Raw genomic sequence first — 20,991 nt, 5'->3', positions numbered from 1 at the left:
CCCTAGTTTGCACATTTGCCTATTTTGTTTTGTGATTGGTCAACCAAATATAGACAGGGGTGCTATTTCTTTGCATGTAGGATTGCTCAGAGCATAAAAGGTCTGCCTGGATCACATCTCTGAAACATGAACAGTTGTCAGTTTCTAAAGATGAGCTTTCCGTAACACATTGTTTGGCCTTAAGGCAGTCATTTCATTCTGCCTAATGATAGGGCAAGCCATGTTCCCCTCATACTGTTTTAAGTAATAGGCAGATTTAGACATATTTAAATTAAATCCTATACATGTCTACCCAGCAACAAGTCTTACTGAGCTTAGTGAAATTTACTCCTCCATAAGTGTGCATTGAATTTTAGTCTAAACTGACTAAAGTTCATACAGTTATTCACCTAAGATTTTTTTAACTCAATGGCAAATACTTCCAAATACATAGAAATACTTTGTCTGCCTCCCGAATGGAAATATCTTGGTCTATTTTAACCTTACAAATTTAATAAGAATATCACCAGTTCTTTTCTATTCTGACCATAGCCTGTCCCAGATGGGTCTATGGAGCTGGCTGCTCAGCGGAATGCCAATGTTTTAATACGCTGAACTGTGATCCGAGAAATGGTACTTGGATTTGTAAACCAGGCTACAAAGGAAACAAGTGTCAAGGGCATATGTATTTTTTTAAATCCCAGTATTCACCTACCCAGATGACATTTGGATTGATATCTGTCTGCCTCTCTGTCTCTCTGTCTGTCTGTCTGTCTGTCTGTCTGTCTGTCTGTCCCTCCCTCCCTCCCTCCCTCCCTCCCTCTATCTATCTATCTATCTATCTATCTATCTATCTATCTATCTATCTATCTATCTATCTATCTATCTATCTATCTATCTATCTATCTATCTATCTATCTATCTATCTATCTATCTATCTATCTATCTATCTATCTATCTATCAGAGATCTGAGGTTAGACAACAATGAACAGTGTGATGTGGCAGCAGTAAAAGCTAATGAAATTCTAGAGGGCATCACTAGAAGTATATACTGTAGTACACAAATTCAGAGAAGTAATAGTAGTTTGCTATTCTGCTTTGGTCAGACCTCAGCTAGAATGTTGCATCCAATATTGGGCACCTCAGTTTAAGAAAGATGTCGATATGCTGGCACATATGCATGATGGGAGAAGTACTGGAATCCAAGCATTATGAAGAGTCATTGAGAGTGTTGAATGTATGTAGCCTTCAGAGGAAAAGGATGAGAGGTGATGTCATAGCCATCTTCAAGTATCTTTAGGACTAACCCGTAGAAGTTATCTTCTGCTGCTCCAGAGGGTAAGACCCAAATATATGGATTCAAATTACAAGAAAGAAGATTCTGACCAAATATCAAGAAGAACTTCCTGAAAGTAGAAGCTGTTCTACAGTGGAACGAAGAGCTACCTCAGAAGGTAGTAGACTCTTTGCTATTGGATGTGGCTATCTGTCAGAGAGGTTTTAGCTGCAGCTGACCCAGATCAGTAGGAGACTGAAGTACATGATTTCTGAGGTTTCTACAATTTTAGAAAGCCATGATTCTAAGTGGCAGCACATCTTTGCATTCTCATGTCTTACGCATTTCTTGCTGTCAGATCATTGAACTGGAGAGGCCTAGGACTAAAACTGAAATTCAGACAAGTTTCTTGACCATGGGCTTCTGGTCCTTACATAGGGAAGTGTTCCATTTGAGGTAATGGATGTTCTACCCATGACCCTGTTCTACCCATGACCCTTTTGTTTGCAGCAGTAGTGAGAATCAGCCCACAAGGCCATTTTCACCCATTCTTCACTATATTAATTAATTAAAGAGTGGATAAAGGAAAATGTCTGCTTCTGGAAGTTTCAGAGTGGCAATTCTCCTTTTAATGAGTATGCAAGCTAACTCCTCTCCTTTTTAAAAGTTTAAAAAAATGTTTTAAAATGTCATTTCTTAAAACAGGAGGTGGACTTCTGGCCTCTTCTGGTTTGGTTTGTTCCCTACTTTTTGTGTGTGTTCAGAGGTCCTTAGGGTTCCCCCACAGGTGCCTGAAGCCAGAAACCAGGCCCTGTACCCCTGAAGCCTGCTTATCCCTGATTTTTAGAATTTTGCAAAATTATCTCAATTTTGGTGTTCGTCCGTTTCAACAAAAATAAATAGATCAGAGATCAAAAGGCCCGGTACTTCAGACAAAGCTGTAGTCATTTTACTTGGGTGTAATTATACAATTCCCAAGTAATTATACAAGACGGGCAATTCTGGAAAAAAAAAGTCTAGGAATTGAGATCATCAGGAAATTCCCCTCCCCCATCCCCACTGAGAGTACTGCAATTCCTCTTCACATGTGCAGAGAAGTGACAACCGGCATCTCTAGAAAGCCAGTTTTCTTCCTGTTTTCCCTCTCCCTAACAGGTCCTCAGTGTAAGGATGTGAGAAATTCTCTCCGACTTTCTCATCCTTAGTGGGGGAAAAAAAGGGGGGGGCAACACATTACAAAATTGTCAACCACAGCAACATATTTGTTACTACACAAGAATGAATAGCCTAGGGCTTTTTTTTTTTCACCACCACCAGCATTAGGAACCTGTATGTTGCATACCAAAATTAGAATTTAGTTTGAAAAGCCTTATCTCTTGCACAAAATCCAAGAGAGGTTTTCACAAAATGACCAGTTTTTGCAAAAAAAAAAAAAAAAAAAAAAAAAAAAAAAAAAAAAAGAATTTAAAAACCCCACCTGCTAATCTTTTACACAACAGTTGCAAGGCGGACAAGACCCACAAAACTCTCTTAACTGGCCTAAAGTGCAAGAATTTTCAGACCTTCTCACTCTCACCTGCAAGAATGAAGAAGTGCATGCCAGAGTTGCACTTATTGATCTGTGACAGCTCTTTCACACATGCAGAAAGTGATGGAACCAGTGCATTCAGAGTCAAAACCCTAGGACTTTTCTGAGTTGCCGGGACTATGCCATCTTTGGTCACCTCCTTAGATGTCTGTTCCTCTGAGCTTAGCTGCAATCCTCACAGTACCTAGGAAAGAAACTGACTTTCCAGGAAACCATATATGGTTGCAAAGTATCTTTATTGTAATGTGATCTGGTCTGGAATGGGCAAATAGGACCGATTAACTTTATGAAAAATTTAATGTTCCTCATTTGTTGATATAGGCTGATCCAGATGCTTGCATTTTAAGACTCCTGTGTGAATTGTTATGATGAACACCCGTGCTTTCAAATTTACCACTGCATCACTGTGTGCCCATTGTTATGCAATGTGGCAGTTCTAAAATCCCGCAGTGCAAGCTCATTCCTTATTGTCTTGAATGCTTCTTCTTGCTTTGTTTTGTTTTCTCCCAGAGTGCTCACCTGGTTTTTAAGGAGCAGGCTGTCAACAGAGATGCAGCTGCCTTGGTGTTCCCTTGTGTGACCACCAAACTGGGGAATGCAGCCATTCCTGCCCTGCAGGAAAAAAATGTCACTTCCGTATGGTCTGAATTACGGGGAAAACTGAATGGAGAACTCTCACACCTGACTGATCTTTTAAATTGGGGTGGGCAACATGGCCCTTCTCTCCATTATATAAAACAAAGGAATCATAGTCTTGTAAACTTCCAGGAAAATATGGTTTGCACTGTAACCACATCGTGCACCTTGTGCTTTTTTATTTAATGCAAAGTGGAAGCTTAAAAGTGCAAATTGACTTGCGGTTTTGTCAAGAAGGGGGTTGTGCTATCCACAGTGGGGCATGGATAGGATCTCCCAGATTGTTCCCTAAGAGCTCCACAAATATTCTTTACAAATGCCTGAAGAAGCATTTCAGGAATTAACTTTGGTCTCCAGTGCACCATACAGTGTCACTAGGCAGATGCTTCTGAAGCTCCAGAACAAGATAGCCTACCTGGGAGAAGTTCAAATGCCTTTCCATCCCTGCTAGGCCTTCCATATTACTCCTGAGTGACAAAATGAGCAGTACCAGTGTAGGATTTTTTTGCTGTACAACTCAGTGGCTTACTTATTATGGGCATACCGTCTCAAGCAGCTGATAAAGTAGAGGAGATGTAAACGCTAGAGGGTAAAATTGGGTCAAGAACAAACTGCTATCACCTCAAAATCAGATTTATCACGTAGGCTAAGAGCAGGACTAATGTAGGTACTGAATACATGAGATATTTGTCTCTTACACTGATTGTAGCATACAAGGCTGCACATGGAGCCCTTAAACAAGGGGAGAAACAGAATGGCCTAATAGGGCAATAGGATTCTGAATGAGAAGTGACAGCTATTAGTTGTCCTTGAATGAAATGCAAGCTGAAGGAAGAGCAGAGTTAGATTAGGAAATGGGAACTAGCATGCTTTAGCAGGGTTTCATGATCCCCTTCTACTGTCAGCATTAAAACTCTGCTTAATTACTTATACTTGTTTTCATGATGGTGGGGTGAGCTTTGATGCAAGGTTTTTACTTTAGTCTGTGTGCGGTCTTTTAATAAATAGGTGTGCAGAGATTACAGCATTACTACTTTTAAAAAGTACAAATTAATCATCAGAAAGTCTAGAATGAATTAATTTCGATTTACATTAGAAGAGCTTTAGTAAGTTTGTAAACGCAAAAGTTGGTGAAGTTTAAAAAAAGACATTGTTTAACAGTTTCCATATCTTTCCTTTTCCTTTTTTCCTCCTAAGAGCTTTCTTCATAATTTTTTTTCTTTTTTCAGATTGCCCTGATGGTTTCTGGGGTGTGAACTGCCGTTTCACTTGTGATTCTTGTGCGAACTGAGGGCGATGTAACAAAGTGACTGGGATGTGTGAATGCCCATCTGGATACACTAGAAGGTACTGTAATTCCTGTAAGCATGAGCGTTTCTCAAACTGCCTTCCTGTGCCTGCTGAAGTTTGATTAAATGTACTGGCCAAAATCCTGTTAATAAAAATTATAGCCATTAATTATAAGTTAGCTTGTGATATTAAGGTTTAAAGGGGTTGGATAAATAAGAATATTTTTAGTATTATTTGAGTTTTCATCGATTGTGTATTTTTAAAAGGAAGGGTTGTGTACCTCCAAAAGAATCCTGCCGCCCCTGCACCCCAAAAATGACATAAATGAATGAATGAATGAATGAATGAATGAATGAATGAATGAATGAATGAATAAATAAATAAATAAATAAATAAATAAATAAATAATCGATGCAGTTTTGACAGAGGAATGGGGTTTCATCATTTAAAACTCATTTTGCTTATCTTCGAATGGTCCTGGTGGAAAGTTGCACATTTGTGTAATTGTGTAGTTTAAGTTGTTATTTTTATGTACGTTTTACATTTTTAAAGTCTTGTTTTGTATTATTAGATTTTTTTAAAAAATAAATAACAGTAATTTTAAAAAAATCATGTACTCAGTTGTGGAACGCAAGAACCTGTCAGAGAAGCAGAAATGTTTGCAGTTTCCCCTCTTCAGTCCCCTCAGTAAACTGGGTCCCGGCCATTGGATCTTAACTCCTAAATAGAATGGTGCTTCTTTGAATTTTGAAGCAGCTCACATACCTTTGGAGTATTTTAATGTACAGCAGGACCCCTGTATCTGCAAGATCAGAATCTGCTCATTCACTTAGCTGCAATCTGAAAATATTAAAAGACATATCCTAGAGATATGTATTTCTGCAGTGTCATTAGCAGAACTGGCCACTAGAGGGAAACAGAAACCATGCGATGTATACTGTTTAGTAGCAAAATATATTTCTATGATGTCTTTACCAGAACCGGCCAGTGGAAGGGGACAGAGACCATGCTGTATATAGCATTTGCTATTAAAATAATGTAAGCTATAATCTGCTATTTTCAGCATCCACGGGGGGGGGGGGGTTGAAACTGATCCCCATGTATACAGGGGTTCTACTGCATTAGTATTTGAGACTATAGAAAGACAGGAGGATCTATTCTGTTAAGTGTGGAATTGGAGACAAACCAATTGAAGGATAGCCAACACTATGTCAGATACCTGATCATCATGGTCATTATGGTAGCCTTCACTTTGCTGTGCACCATCAAGAAGATATCTTTGTCTGCTTGTTTATACTACCCAGCAGAAAAGAATTTGCCAAACTCTTATGGAATATATAAATTGAATGCAATATAAAAATTACTATAGGAGTAAAACTCAAGAGACCTGGGTTCAAGTCTGCTCAGCTATAGAAACTCATGGGGGGTGAAGGAAGAGACAGAACCATTCCCTAAATACCTCTTCTACCTTGAAGGCCTAATTAGGGTCACTATAAGTTAGTTCAAACTTAACAGCACACAACATGTATACATTATTAGTTATTATGTACAGTATTAGTACAAAAAGCAGAATCACAGCACAATTCATTGTAGTATTAAAATAGCAAAATAGCAACAGTAATTTCTACACAACTGTGATTCCTGTGTGCTGCAGGTGGGGGGAAGAAGAGGATATTCCTGCCCTAGACAAGATGGCTTTTTCGTTCCCCTCTTGCCCAGTGATCCACAACTAGTGAACTGTAGGAAGAGTTCTTCTCGCTCATGTGTTACAGATGCTTTTGTTTGACTTCATATATCTACGTGACAAGTATTGCTTGACTTACCTCTTTTCAGCTTGTCCAGCCGGTTACCATGGAAAAAAATTGCTTGCTGCAATGCAGTTGTAATAGTGATGCTCCATGTAGCCCCATCACTGGCGAGTGCTCATGTCCCCCGGGTTGGATCGGCCGTGACTGCAAGCAGCGTAAGTCAAAGCCTCCATTATTGGCACCTGCTCTTTCTGTCTCATCAGACATAATCAAAATCCCGAAGTACCAGCTCGGCAGCTTCTTAAGCAATTAAACTTTCCTGCTACATATATATTTTTTTCCCTTACTAATCTTATTGCCTCTGAAATTGTGTATTTACGGGTTTATGCAGCCTAGCTCGCGATAATCCTTAATTATCTTAAGTCTAAAGTGTGAAGAGCGATGGCTGGTGAGGCAGAAAAGGTTTGATAGAAGAACTTTATTCCATCACTGCGTGCACCAGTTCCTCCATGCTTCCAGCATTCAGATTGACAGCCAGTTCTGCCTTTATTTTTTTCTGCATTTTCAATGCAGCTTAGTTCAGGGCTAATACCCGATGTTGGTACAAGGAGCGGGGAATGCTTGTCTTAACAATCGAGTGATTCAAACAGTGTTCAGTTTGAAAGACAGTCCCTGAATTATGAATGTAAATCCTGGCTGAAATTCTACCCCTCTTCCCTTTTGGATTATAGGTCGCCATCAGGTATTACATCTACCTGCATTGCCAAGCAGTGGCTACATCAATGCTACCCATTGATTTACCTTTGATCTTTTCTGGTTCATTCCTCTACCAAGCCAATACCCCTCTGTTGCCTCCAAAGTAGCACAGAAGGGCAGAGTTGGATGAAGCTAACTTTTGGGTGATCATTCCCAGAATCTCCCAGACAACATGGCTGGGAGCTGTAATCTTTAATGAAGTTTCCCAAGTTCTAGAGTAATTCCTTCTTATCTTCATAACAACCATAACATATTGAGACAACAGTCTTCCCAGAGCTACCTATTTAGTGAACTTTGTGGCTAAGAGACAGCAGCAAATCCCTTCATCTAAGTCCAGTTATAACATGACTGCTGTTATGGCAGGTAGCCACTGAAAGATCGAGAAGTCATGGGGATTAAACCAATGTGTGAAGCACAAGTCTGTCCCTAGCTGATGGCCATAGATGGCTGTAAAATAACATCGAGCTTAAGACACAGTAAAGGCTCTGGCATCTCCTTCATGCATTCCTCATGGTCTTTCCAAAAGTAACTTGTTGGCCACGGAGAGGAAAAGTGTATAGATTTGAATAGGTATGGGGTCCCAGTGGCTTCCCAGGTGTTGTTGGACCAAGATTCCCATCATCCTTCACTGTTGACTCTAATTTTTAGGGATGATAGGTGTTGCAGTACAATGCAGGATTGCACATTTCTCCAGTCCAGATTTAGATGAACCATGGGAATGATCCGGCAGGGATCATCTGAACTTTTTTTTAATGATACAATGGAGTACTGAAAACTGTTGGAAGCTCTTTCACCAATGGCTTTTGTAGATAGCAAGATGGGTAGTTCTCGGAGTTTTGTGATGTGATGGATTCTCTAGACTGGCTTCAGACCTAACTATGAGAAAGAGACAGCTTTGGTTGTCTTTGTGGATGATCTGTGCTTGGATCTGGAAGAGGGAGTGTATCTTATTGGTTCTCCTGGACCACTCAAGAACTTTTGATACGACCAACCATGGTATTCTTGTGGGTCACCTCTCTGAGCTGGGATTTGGATGCACTGTTTTGTAGTGTCTCTAGCCATTCCTCGAGGGGCAAACTCTGGAGGTAGTCCAGGTGGACACCCTGGCATATGAGGTCCCTCAGGGTTTTGCTCTGTCACTCATATGCTCATATATATGAAATCATTGGGAGAGGTTATCTGGAACTTGGGGGGTTGCTCCCACCAACATGTGAATGGACAGTTCATACGGTTGAACAGTTGCTTCTGGTCAGTCGAGAGATAGATCAAGAAATATGGATCCAACCTCTGCTGGATGGGATCACTCTCCCCTGATAATTCAGGCTCACAGTTTGAGCATGCTCCAGAATCCATTCCTGAGCCTGGAACCTCGGGTCTTAGCAATGGCCAAGAGTGCACTTATGTAGTTAAAAACTAGTGCACCAGCTATGCTTGTTCCAGAGATGTCACAGTGACATATGCCCTAGTTATTTCCCCTTTTAATTATTGCAGAGTACCCTACACGGGGCTATCGTTGGAAGGTGTTTGGAGACTTCAGTGGGACCACGTCGCTGCAGCTACACTGCTAACAGAGATGATAGCAAAAAAAAAAAACCTTCCTTGTTATAATAATTTCACTGGTTGCCAGTCTGTTTCTGGTTGTAATTTGAAGTGCTGGTTGTGATCTATTAAATCCTATACAAGGAAAGGGCTCTTTAGCAACAGGTTTGGAAGAAATTAAATGAGTAGCTCATGTGAGGGAACTTGAGACAGGTATTGCTCATCATAAGGGGGACTGTGGAGGGAATAGAAAAGGGGCAGGAGGAATGAATTAGCTAGGTAAGCATCCTCTTCTCATGCTGGCTGCTGCAAAAACGAAACCACCAGCTGAGCTGTCCAGGGTTGGCTGTCCAGCTGTCTGGGGTTGGCTGCCTGACCTGACAATCAATCCTGCACAAAGTTCTCTTTAGGTCCACCTCAGCGTTGCCTAGGAAACTGATTGAGTGGTGACAGGGACAAGGCACCCACAAAAACGAAGCGTATTGTCAACACTGATAATAGTTTGACATTTCTTTACATTCTGGACATGTACCATGAAACAGCCTGATTCATGGGGGGTGGGGTTGCTTCGTGGTTTGTTTCGTGCCCATCTCTAGTCCTGATTCCATCACAGGAGGTGAAAGATAGCTTTTTCGTTGCCTCCTCTTTCCCACAGGAGGCTCTTCTGGTCACCTATGCCGTCCTTCTAATGACAGGCAAAGACCTTTTTTTTAAAAAAAGCAGGCTTGTGGTAAGCAGCAGGCTGCCAAGAAAGAGGTTTTAATGAGGGACGTGTTGGGTTTTTTTAATGTCCTTTCAGATTTTTTAAACAGCTTTTATTCAAGGTTAACAGATCAACAGATACAAATATACGAATATTCTTCAATGAATTGATCCATCTTTGCTTTAAACAGCTATAAAACTAGACCCCAGCCACCTAAATACACCAAAGTTGCAGGGAAGTTCCTCAAACGCTTTTCTACAACTCCTGAAAATTTAGTGAACATTGGATCACAGACCCCTGGGTTATTTACTCACAAAGAGGACCCCCCCCAGGAAATCTCCCCCCAGGTACTTAGAGACTCCAGAATCACCACAGGGCTTCCTATGTCTTTCCCCAACATGCCTGCCAACTTTGGTGAAGATTGGATATCGGACATCCGGGTTAATCACCCACAAATTGGGTCCCCTCAGGAGAGTTTACCACACAACACAGAAGCCCGTTCTGCCTACCTGAGGTCAATCAGCTGATCGGAGGCCAATAGGCAGCCACCCCCCCACAGCCAGCCACACCCACAGCCTACCCACCCACCCACCCCCTTCATTTCACTACATTAGCTCCCACCCCACTCCCACCGACACCCTCTTACCTTAATAGCTAAAGCCAAGGTCTCCATTAGGCCTCCGCAGCCACAGAGTATAAAAAGGGAAACTGGCTGCCCTTTGAAAGATGGCGCCTGCAGCTTCATTTAGGGTAGAGAAGCTGCAGCTGTCATCTTTGCAAAGGGCATCCTGGATTGCTTTTAGGCAGGCTAAAGAAACATAGCCCCCCCGCAATCAAACAAACCCATTCCAGCCAACCACTCCCACTAAAAACACACAAAAAACGCACTGCAAGACCCATCACAGCATACAAACATAACCCCACTACCCACCCCAAACCCACGCTGCAAAACCCACCCAGAACAGGCAGTTTTTTAAAAGCAAAAAGCAGTACTTTACCAGGCAGTCTGAAGCCTCCTCCGAACGCACACTCTCTAGCCGCTGGGGCGAAAGAGCTACAAAGAAGCAGCGTCTTTGCTGACCAATGGTTAGCAGTTCACATTTCCCCGCCTTCCCCCCCCCGCCCGCCTTTTTTCCAGTTCTAACTCAAAGCTCCGGTTGCAAGTCAAAGCAAAATTCTGCTGCCGGAGCCGGTCATAACTCAAATTGGTTGCAAGTCAGAATGTTCGTAAGTTGAGGCACCACTGTACTAAGCCATTTATCATGTTCTTGAAGCAGGCAGTTCTTGGAATGAGTGAAAACTATTCTTCCTGTTGTATGCATCTAAGAAAGAGTACAAACAGTACATTTTCCAAGATGTGGGAAAGTAATGGGAAGACTGGGCTGGGAGAAGCTTAGGTTTCAGATGCTCCAAAAGGTTTAAAATACACAACCCAGAAGCTTTGTTTTGAGAATCTGAACTGAACAGTTGATCTGAGCATGAGACTTTATGTTATTTGTTTGTTAAATATGTACTCTGCATTTCTTTCCCCTTCCATGCATCAAAAGACACTCAAGGTACAATATGTTAATGTTAGAAGACAGAACACCTTATTTTTTGCCTCTTTGTTGCCCAGCTGTAGGCTTGGCCCATCAATGTTTGCATGTATCCATTTCCTCTTTTTTTAAAAAATTGAAAATTTAAATTTCAAAAAGTCTAAAAAAGTGAAATTTCAGTGTTGAAAACTAAAATTTCAAAATTGAATAAAAGCGGACCCTCCAGCTGCAGTGGGGTGAAAAAAGTGGGCCTCTTCAGAATGTTGTCAGACTGCCATTCCTCTTGCTGGCATAACTAATGGATTGAAATACGGGGCTTTGCCGTCCAACATAATCTGAAGGGAAGTAATGCACCAATTCCTGATGTACTTCCATTAAAACCTATTTTGGGGAATAACAATCCTGCCTGCCATATTCTCCAACCAAGGCCACATCTCCTGTTTTACCCCCGTTCCTTCACAATGGCCATGCCTAGCCTCCCAGGTATACCTCGTGATTATTTTTAAATGAATTTCTATAAAAGCCAAGTCAGTCTTTTGAGTGCACGGAATAGTAGTTCTTCAAAGTAACTGGATTGCTTTCAGAACTGGTGGCAGCCCTATCCCTCATTCGATCCCAAGACGTATCTCTTGTTCTGTGGATGCCGGGTGCCTCAAGGGAACTTTTGGTCGAAGCTGTAAATACAGCTGTCAGTGCAAGAATGGAGTTGTTTGCGATCAAGTGACTGGAGCCTGTACTTGTGCGGCTGGCTGGCTGGGAACCTTTTGTGGAAAAGATATTTTTCACTCTCCTCCCTCTCCTCCTTTCCTTCTGTTAAAAAAAGAAATCAATGCATTTATCAACAGCAATGTTTTCTGAAGATTTGAAGTCTGCCGTAAAGATCGTATTGATCAGCTCAGCAGGCTAGAATAATTTAACAGCGCAATGATATGCTTGACAAATGCAGACAAAGCAGGCCCAGCCCATTAAACACTGGTAAAGAGTGCATGGCAGGATTGTGTTTGTATGTTTCTTTGGTTGATGGATTTAATACCTGACTTCCTCCTGAACTGATACTCAGAACAATTCCTCCCCCGCTTTTTTTTAAATGGTAGAAGTAGAAATTACAAGATTGAAAGACAATCGGATAAATGTATAGCTTTAAGAAGGGGCTACACTCCATGAAGATTTATGCCAACAAAAAGTGGTTCGTTTTTAAGGTATCACGACACTCTTCACTGTTGTATGTAATAGTAAAAGCACATTAATAGAAAATGTCCAGAATCCACCCATAAAAAGCTTCTTCTTCAGCTCTTATTCAGATGCCAAAATCTTGTTGATAGAAAAACAAGGGAATAGCCCAGCCTAGCCTCTTGATAGGCACCCATTCCTTAGGGAGAGAATCGAAGTTTAGTTAATTACAGCAGTGAAGAATGACTACTTTCCTCACTTAACCAGAATTCCTTGACACATTATTGTCTTTACAGTTGTGCCCTGCTGGACGATTAGCCAATTTAATGCAAAAGCGATCGCAAAACGATGTTTAGATTGGGGTTTTTCGCTTCACGTTGATTGGCTCCCTGTTTCGGGAACTGATTTTTCACTTTACGACGATCAGCAAACAGCTGATCGTCAGGGTTTCAAAATGGCTGCTGGCTTTCAAAATGGCCCCCCAGTTTTCTAGGATGGATTCCTCACTATACAGGCACCGAAAATGGCCACCATATGGAGGATCTTCGCTGGACGAGCAGGTATTCAGCCCATTGGAACACATTGAACCGGTTTTCAATGCGTCTCAATGGGTTTTTTATTTCGCTTGACGATGTTTTCGATCTACAGCGATTTCGCTGGAACGAATTAACATCGTCAAGCAACGCACCACTGTATAGGGTGGCAATATGGGAGTCCAGCAGCAGTTATGGCAGTAGCAAGACATCTTCTTCGTGGTCTCTCTGTATTCACACAAATGGGCTTTCGTGCCTGCGCAGAACGTTCCAAAACTTCGGTCTCAAGCCCGTTTCTTCTCCGCCCTGATAACCATAAGCAGGGAGGAAGGAGGAGGGACATCTGAGTGTGCAGTAGCCATACGGGTTCTTTTCTGAGCCTGCCTGTTTTGTGCTTCCTTCTGCCTGGGGAGCAGCAGCTGGCCACAGTGTGATCTCTTCAAAGCACTGCAAATCACGCCTGTGCCCTTCCCACAGGACATTTTGCAGGCCCTAAATTCAGCACTTGGTCCCAAGCTCTGATTGCCCCATCCTAGCATTAGGTCTGGGAGGAGAGGAGAGATTTCATCCTAGGCTTGCTGTCTCCTACATGGACACAAACAAACCATGCCTATAGATGTATCCGTTCAGTGGAGTGAGTTTATTCTAGGGATGTGAACGTCCCTCAGTTTTGGCTGCCTTGTGTTTCCCAGAATCCCAATGGCATGCTTATCCTCCTTAAAGATCAAAGCCAGGCTGTGAAACTTTTTCAACTCACCCCATATAAATGCATATTTTGGTGCACACTTCCCATTATGCATCCACCTTTAAAATAAACTTACCTTATTGCATGCATTTCCCCACTGACTGCAGTTCCTTTGTATGCATTTTTCAATTCTTATTTTGAACCGTGTGCTCTTCCTTGGTTATAGTTCGGAAAAGGGAAAGAAAAAGGAACCTGGTCTTCGCAGCTTCCACCTAGAAATCAAAAGGTACATTCAGGCTTTTGTTAGTAATCTTTTAGGCCACACATTGGATAAATCTATTTTTTTAAAAAAAAATCCTTGTTAATGCAATTTTTTTTCCAATCTGCTCTGTACTTCCACAAAGGTCTCTGTAGAGCAACCTCAGCCTCTTCCAGCTTGAACCAGTTCTTAAAGCAAGGGTGGACAACTTCTAGAGATGTGCAGGACACACACACACACACACACACACACACACACACACACACACACACACACACACACACACACACACACACACACACACACACACACACACACACACACACACACACACACACACACACACACACACACACACACACACACACACACACACACACACACACACCCCTGGACCTGCTTCTGCATCCCCAGAAATATCTTTCTTGCATCCCTTAAGTGGAAAAAGCCACCTTGCTCCCTCTAGTGGCCATTTTAAAAAAAGTACGGTGTGGAGGGAGGGAAGCTAAAATATACCAAAATTGCCCCCCCAACACACACACTATGAGTAGAAGACTCAAGGGTACTTTTTAGAGTGCCGTTAAAAATCTGGCACAAGCTCTATGTCACTAAAAGGACAGCTTTTAGTGGGACAGTGGTCTCTCGTGGTCTTGTGCTCCCAGAGGCAACTGGTGGGGCCACGGTGAGATACAGGAAACTGGACTAGATGGGCTTTTGGCCTGATCCAGCAGCACTCTTCTTATGTTAGGATAGCTGGGGGCCACGTTTGGAACCCTGGGGGGGACTACGCGCAGACAGCAGGCCAGGCTTTGCCCAACCCTACTGGCAATAAAGAGGTGTCGTCGTATCTGCACTCTTCCAGTTCCTTCCAAAGCTTAGCAAGTTGAAAAGCAAGGAGAAGATGGGCAATGGCTGGCAAGCTTCCCTGGAAAGCACTTTGCCCAACATGGCCAGTTTTCGCCTGCAGTTGAGAATCCAGAGGAATTATTTGTTCCTTTGTATTGAAATTTACATATAGTGAAAGTGAAGCCAAATGATCCTTCTGGTATTAAGAATGAGCACAGTTCTCCACCTCCAGTTTAACAACAACTTTTTAAAAAGCCATCTGGTCCGTGTTACTTATTCCTCTATACTAATCTTTCCATGTCTCCATCAATCTATTGATTTCTCTCTCTCTCTCTCTCTCTCTCTCTCTCTCTCTCTCTCTCTCTCTCTCTCTCTATCTATCTATCTATCTATCTATCTATCTATCTATCTATCTATCTATCTATCTATCTATCTATCTATCTATCTATCTATCTATCTATCTATCTATCTATCTATCTATCTATATCTTGTTTCCAAATCCATACCTTGATCTCTGCAAAGCTCTGTACTACAATGTTTAGAGAAGGATGGAATTGGGTGGATAGCTATGTTATGAACAGAGATTTGGAAAGTTTCTGTTATATATTTTGTTTTTGATAAACTGGAGATAATGCACATTTAACCAAGTATTTTGTGGGGGGGTGAGTTTCCAGTTTATTCCATTTCATAAACCTGCATTAAATATGTTGTCCTGTTTGTCACTCAGACGTGTTGTGTCACTTTGTGAGTCAGGTTGGTGGATCAGGACAAGTGTCCATGTTTTAATACAGTGCTCCAGAAATATACTTCCCTGGCAAATGGGATGTTTTGTGTCGTATGTGCGTCTGCTGCCCTCTAGTGGGGAAAGGGGCAGTTCACAAAGCAATGTTGAAACGAGCAGTGAAGTACAGAGGTACCTCATTTTACGAATGTAAGGCATTCCCTGGGACGTTTCGTATTGCAAAATGTTCGCAAACCAAAATGTGGTTTCCCATAGGAACGCATGCACAGAGGCAGCACTATAAACCTCCCAGACACAATGTATCCTGGGGAAACTTGCTTCGTATTGCAAAAAATAAAAAAAATAAAAATAAAAATAAAAAAAATTACGTAAATGAAGGCATTATTTTCCATGGATTTTCTTTCGTAAACCAAAAATTACGTTAACCGAGGCGTTCGTAAACTGAGGCACCACTGTCATGAATGGTATCTTTATGCCTTTATTGAGATAAACAAAGCAGTGACCGAGTCCTTGCGCCACAGAACCTTCCGAGAATCGGTATTTAAAAAGGTGGAAAAAGGGCAGCTGTGCAGGCCAGGATTTATGGGAGTTTTAATCCAAGAACATCTGGGGACCCAACGTTAGGAACTAGAGATGGGCACGAACTGCTGGTTTGGTGTTTTGTGTTGGTTCATCCTTTGGACTAACTTCCCAGCACCATCTCCTCTGGTGGTAATCCACGCAGAGGTAGAGCCCAGCACTGCCTTTGAGGGGATGCCTGCTGGAGGAGGCAGGGCTGGGAACCGCCAAACACCTGTACTTTCGGAGGATGAACCGGCACAAACTGCCGAACCAGCAGTTCATGCCCATCTCCATTGGGGAAGCACTGATTTACTACAACAGTTGTCTGTTGTTTGGGAAAGTTTTCTTGCTGTCTTTGCTGTGACAGGTGCAAAGAGTCTGTGAGCCGAAAGAAAATACGATGCAAGCCACAAGAAATGTGCTTGGCCATGTGAGGGTTCCATGTGGCTCCCAAAACATTTAATGTGCCTTACGGCTTCCAGGGGTTCCTGGTCAGGGACCTTATTGTGTCAGCACAGTGCGCACACCGCTACTGCTGCCCGTGTGTGAGTTGGTACCTATGGGTGGGAATACTGAAAGTCATGCTGTTGAAGATGAGGTTGTCAATGTTCTTCATTCATTCATTCATTCAAAACCTACTCTAGTACCAACATTTAATATCTTTCCTTAGCCAAGAAGCTCAGCCACTAAGATTGGACTTAACATCATAAAATTATTACTGCATACAGGCATTTCAGAGTAAATTTTCTTCCTAAGTGTGAAAAAGTTAAGAATATCAATCAATTTACAGACATCTGATTGTTTCAAAACAGTGTTTCTTGATGTATCATGGAGTGTTTGCGGATCTAAGAACCAGAACCAGTCTTTCCTGCATCATGAATTCAGGTCAGATTTAATAAGAATAAACCTGTTTTCTAGTTTATTCTGTTACTGATACAATTCAGGGTTAATCCTGTAAAATCTGTAGAATTCTATATGACTTGAAGGCAGCATATTTAAGTTTAACCCTCTGCATTTAGAAAAAAAAATATATGCAGTGTTTTGTGAGCACTTTATTTCTGTGAAGCAATCTGTAAAGCCTTCCAATGTGTGAATTCATGAGGTGAGGTGTGTGCCTTACAATGAATCTTGAGAAGTGCAATAACACTGCTTTCATTGAAACTGGCAATTTCTCCAAATGCTTTTTTTTTCATCTCTTTTCCATTCTGTTATGTTTTGTGGGTATGCATCCTGTACCATGTTTATTTCTATGCAAGGACAAGGTGAAGCTTTAGCTCCATGGTGATCAAGCCTTCCAGGTAATTTAGTAATGTAATTTGTGGAAAAACGGCCCCAGGATGGAGTTGATTTTCCTCTGTATTCCCAGAATTTCCGAGCACAAAGAAGAGGGCTTGAGAATGTGCAGCATTCCAGATGTTCCTGAATTATAACTAGAGATGGGCACAAACCAGCAATTTGGCAGTTCGTGCCAATTCAGCTATCAGCCCAACAGGAGTTTCAGGGCTCCGACACGGTTCCAAGCCCCACCTCCTCCAGGGGCAGCCACACCTGTTGGACTGACAGCTGGACTGGTATGAACTGCCGAAGTGGCCCAACTGTTTAGTCGTTAAGTCGTGTCCAACTCTTCATGACCCCATGGACCAGAGCACACCAGGCCCTCCTGTCTTCCACTGCCTCCCGGAGTTGGGTCAAATTCATGTTGGGTCAAGTTCATGCCCATATCTAATCATAACTCATCAGCTGTGTCCAACATAGCCAATGCCGAGGGATAATGGGCCTTGCAGTCCAACAACATCTGGAAAGCCACTCTATGATTCTTCTGATAGAGAAGAAGGGAGACTTTTTAATTTTATTTCCCTCTTATGAGCCATTCAAGACCCCCTAGAGGTCTGGTGCCACTCTGAGCAAGAGTCAGAAAGAACACTAATCACCCCAAACCTTTTACCTTTTCTTTTTTCATCCTCATCTAAAACAACAGGTCCATTTTTCCATCATTGAGAACACAGCCATGCTGTTCAAGTAGCTGCTACATATGTCAGCGACTCCACAGTGCTAGTTTTCCCCCCCTCTTTATTTATTTTGCTTCACTCCTGCCAGACCTTCAGCCCTTTATGTGCAGAAACCTGTACTTTCTCTGAACCCATTCATTCTTTCCACTTTCTTTTTTAAAATTAAGGCTTGTCCTAGTGTACTGATGACCAGGAAATATGCTTTGCAAATTTATGTTCTTATTCTCCATTGTAGTTCAATGTCTGCACATGATGGGATCCACCGGGTTTTTTTTAAGTGTTTTCATTTGGTAGAATCAACAGTGAGGGGCCACTACTTAAATTCAGAGCTCTCTTGAACCTCCCTCCCTCCCATGCATTGCAGAATATGAGTAAGATGATTTGTGAATCTCTAATGGGCATGCATTAGCACAGAAGGAAGGAAGGTGTCAGGACAATTCAAAAGGTGTAATATCCCTCTACCCACAAATGAATGTTCAGAGCAGAGAAACATGTTATCATTGTATGGCATTCTAGATGCTCTTGGGGTTGCCAGCAATTTAGCCAAGCACTGTAGCTGCACCTTCAACAGAAGCATGATAGTCAATCACTTACAGGTAGTACTCCAGCCTTCTAAGCTGCGAAAAATGTATCCTGGTCTGTCTTTTTGTTTCCCATTGGTGGGTAAATTGGGTCCTGATCATGCTGAATTAATGCATCGAGGTATTCTCACATTAACTGGCCATTTTATGTCACATTACGTCACCTGCTGTAATTCCTTTTCCTCTCCTCGGCTAAACAAGTAGACTTCATTGCAAGGGTCGTTCTGTCCTGACACGCCCAATCCCCAGTGTGTGACTATCAGTCTAATGCCTGCATGGTAGACTGTGTCCAGCTTGGTGGTTCACAATGGGAGAGCTCTACATCACCTGGTTTCAACTACAAGTTTCCTTACTAGTCACTGCAGAGCATCACTTATCGACTGCTACTAAATACATATATTTCCAGGCTGAAAGAGACCAATTTTAGAGTCCAGATTCTTTTTCCACTTCAGGAATATGCTGTAACACTGAAACTGAAATTCCTATGACTTCTAAACAGCTCTTTTCAGAGCTGTTGCTTCCTAGTGGGATACCAGCCCATATCAGAACCATCTCTCTCCACTTTGTCCAGGTGGCTTTCTGGGTGAGGTGTGTGAATGCAGGAATGGAGCTGCATGTGATCATGTGGCTGGAACATGCCAATGCCTCCCTGGCTGGATAGGATTCAAGAGTGACCAGTATATGTACATTACAGCAGGATAGCTCAGGTTGGGAGTTCGATTCCCCACTGTGCCTCCTTGACAGAATAATTATTATTTCCAGTAAATTCTTCTCTAAACCATTCAGAAGGCCTAGGCTAAGATCCAGCACCTTGTACATGCCAGATCTATCCATGCAGTGCGATTTAGACCACAGTTTTTTTCCTCTGGGAATTCCATAATGGAACTTTTAAATCTCTAAAAATGTATTTTTTTTTCCTTTTTGGGGGGAGGTGTCAGGGAGGGGTATTTCTCCAAATGTAAAAATCATCTTGCAGCTAATGGCAAGAACTGCTGAAGAGTCAGTGAGGAAGTAAACATTGATGTATATGTACTATTAGTTATGTTTGCATACAACACTTTGCTGGATGAAAGCCATAGGATGTTTGCTTTTTTTGAAAAGAAAAGATAGCAGAGGGTCATTAACAAAGCCATGGTGAATTTTGAATACAAATACTTTATTTCTTTGTAGCTGATCAGGCTATATGCAAGAACAGAGATTAAACCAATCATAAAACAGTATTTGGCATCTCATGTAAATACATACAAACAAGCATAAATAGCATATAATCATAAAATAATAGTAATAAAAGATAATAATTGATAAAAGATATACAGTGGTGCCTCGCATTACGATGTTAATTCGTTCCAGTGAAATCGCTGTAGAACGAAAACATTGTAAAGCAATTTTTAAATGCCCATAGAAACGCATTAAAACCCGATTAATGCGTTCCTATGGGCTTGAAATTCACCGTCCAGCGAAGATCCCCCATAGCGTGGCCATTTTCGCTGCCCGTGCAGTGAGGAATCCGTCCCAGAAAACAGCAGGCGGCCATTTTGAAACTGCTGATCAGCTGTGCGAAAATCGTCGTTTTGCGAGAATCAGTTAGCGAAGCAGGGAACCGATTATCACAAAGTGAAAAACCCCCACAGGAAACATCATTTTGCAATCGCTTTTGCAATCGCACAAACTTCGTCTTTATGCGATTTCGTCATAAAACTGAGCACTCATCTTGCAAGGCACCACTGTAATAGTAATAAAAGATTATTATTCAGCACCACCACCATATGGTGAATTTCAATTATTATCTGATGGTCTAGCCATTTGAAATTGGCACCACATGTTCACTTTAACTGTTGTCTCCTGTTCATCACCACATTATTTCCAATTTAACCCCTAATTTAACCCAATGGTAGATTGATTTTATGAGGGTATCTGAACGGCAGATATTGCTATTTATTTTTTCAAATCACATTATGATGTAATTCACATGGAGACAAGCCATGGGAAGAGTCTAGCATGCAAACAACTCTTTAATAGCATGCTTCCTACTGCTTTCACGTGATGGAATTCTCTATGGATCTCACATAATGATGGTTGCCCAAACAAGCTATTACATGGAAGCTCTTCACCTGGATTTACCCCTTGATCTGAGGTAGAGAAACTTGTGGGTCCCAGAGGATGTTGAATTGCTTCTCCCACTGGCACCAGTCTCCATGGATCACTGGCCAAGCATAATCAGAGTTAAGAGTACAGAGATATCTGGAGAACCTCTTGTATTTTGTTGTTTTGTTGTATTTTTAACTTCCTGAAATTGTTTTTCCTTTTTCTGTTGATACATCTTGCTTATATACCTAACTTCATACTAGCCTTCCCTAAATTGAAACTACTAAGCACTCACCATAAATAAACAAGGATGAGCAGCTGAAAGTTCTAAAGAGAACACTGTGATTTGCTAGACTGACCTCATAATTTTGTCAAGATTAGGGAGATGCCATTTGAATAATTATATATACACACAAACACACACACACACACACACACACACACACACACACACACACGCGTAAAAGGA

At 41.8% G+C, this 20,991-nt stretch overlaps 1 protein-coding gene across 4 annotated transcripts in view; it reads left to right on the top strand.

The window, feature by feature from the left end:
- The window catches only part of LOC110085536 (uncharacterized), a 223,962-nt gene that overhangs the window by 181,524 nt on the left and 21,447 nt on the right, over window positions 1-20,991 (top strand). The window contains exons 7-8 of one of the 4 annotated variants that reach the window (XR_013543209.1): window positions 4,710-4,827; window positions 6,604-7,453. Coding sequence is in view for 2 of the 4 variants with exons in the window: in XM_078389683.1 (XP_078245809.1) it covers window positions 6,622-6,733 (112 nt within the window). In the remaining 2 variants the exon portion in view is untranslated. Of the gene's footprint in view, window positions 1-4,691; window positions 5,346-6,603; window positions 7,454-20,991 lie in introns of those variants that run through there. The other 3 variants (XM_078389683.1, XR_013543210.1, XM_078389682.1) reach the window with 3 other exon arrangements.

The sequence above is a fragment of the Pogona vitticeps genome, chromosome 3, assembly GCF_051106095.1.
Source record: "Pogona vitticeps strain Pit_001003342236 chromosome 3, PviZW2.1, whole genome shotgun sequence".
Classification (NCBI taxonomy): domain Eukaryota; kingdom Metazoa; phylum Chordata; class Lepidosauria; order Squamata; family Agamidae; genus Pogona; species Pogona vitticeps.
Note: the sequence above shows the minus strand (reverse complement) of the source record. Positions and strands in the feature narration are given on the sequence as shown.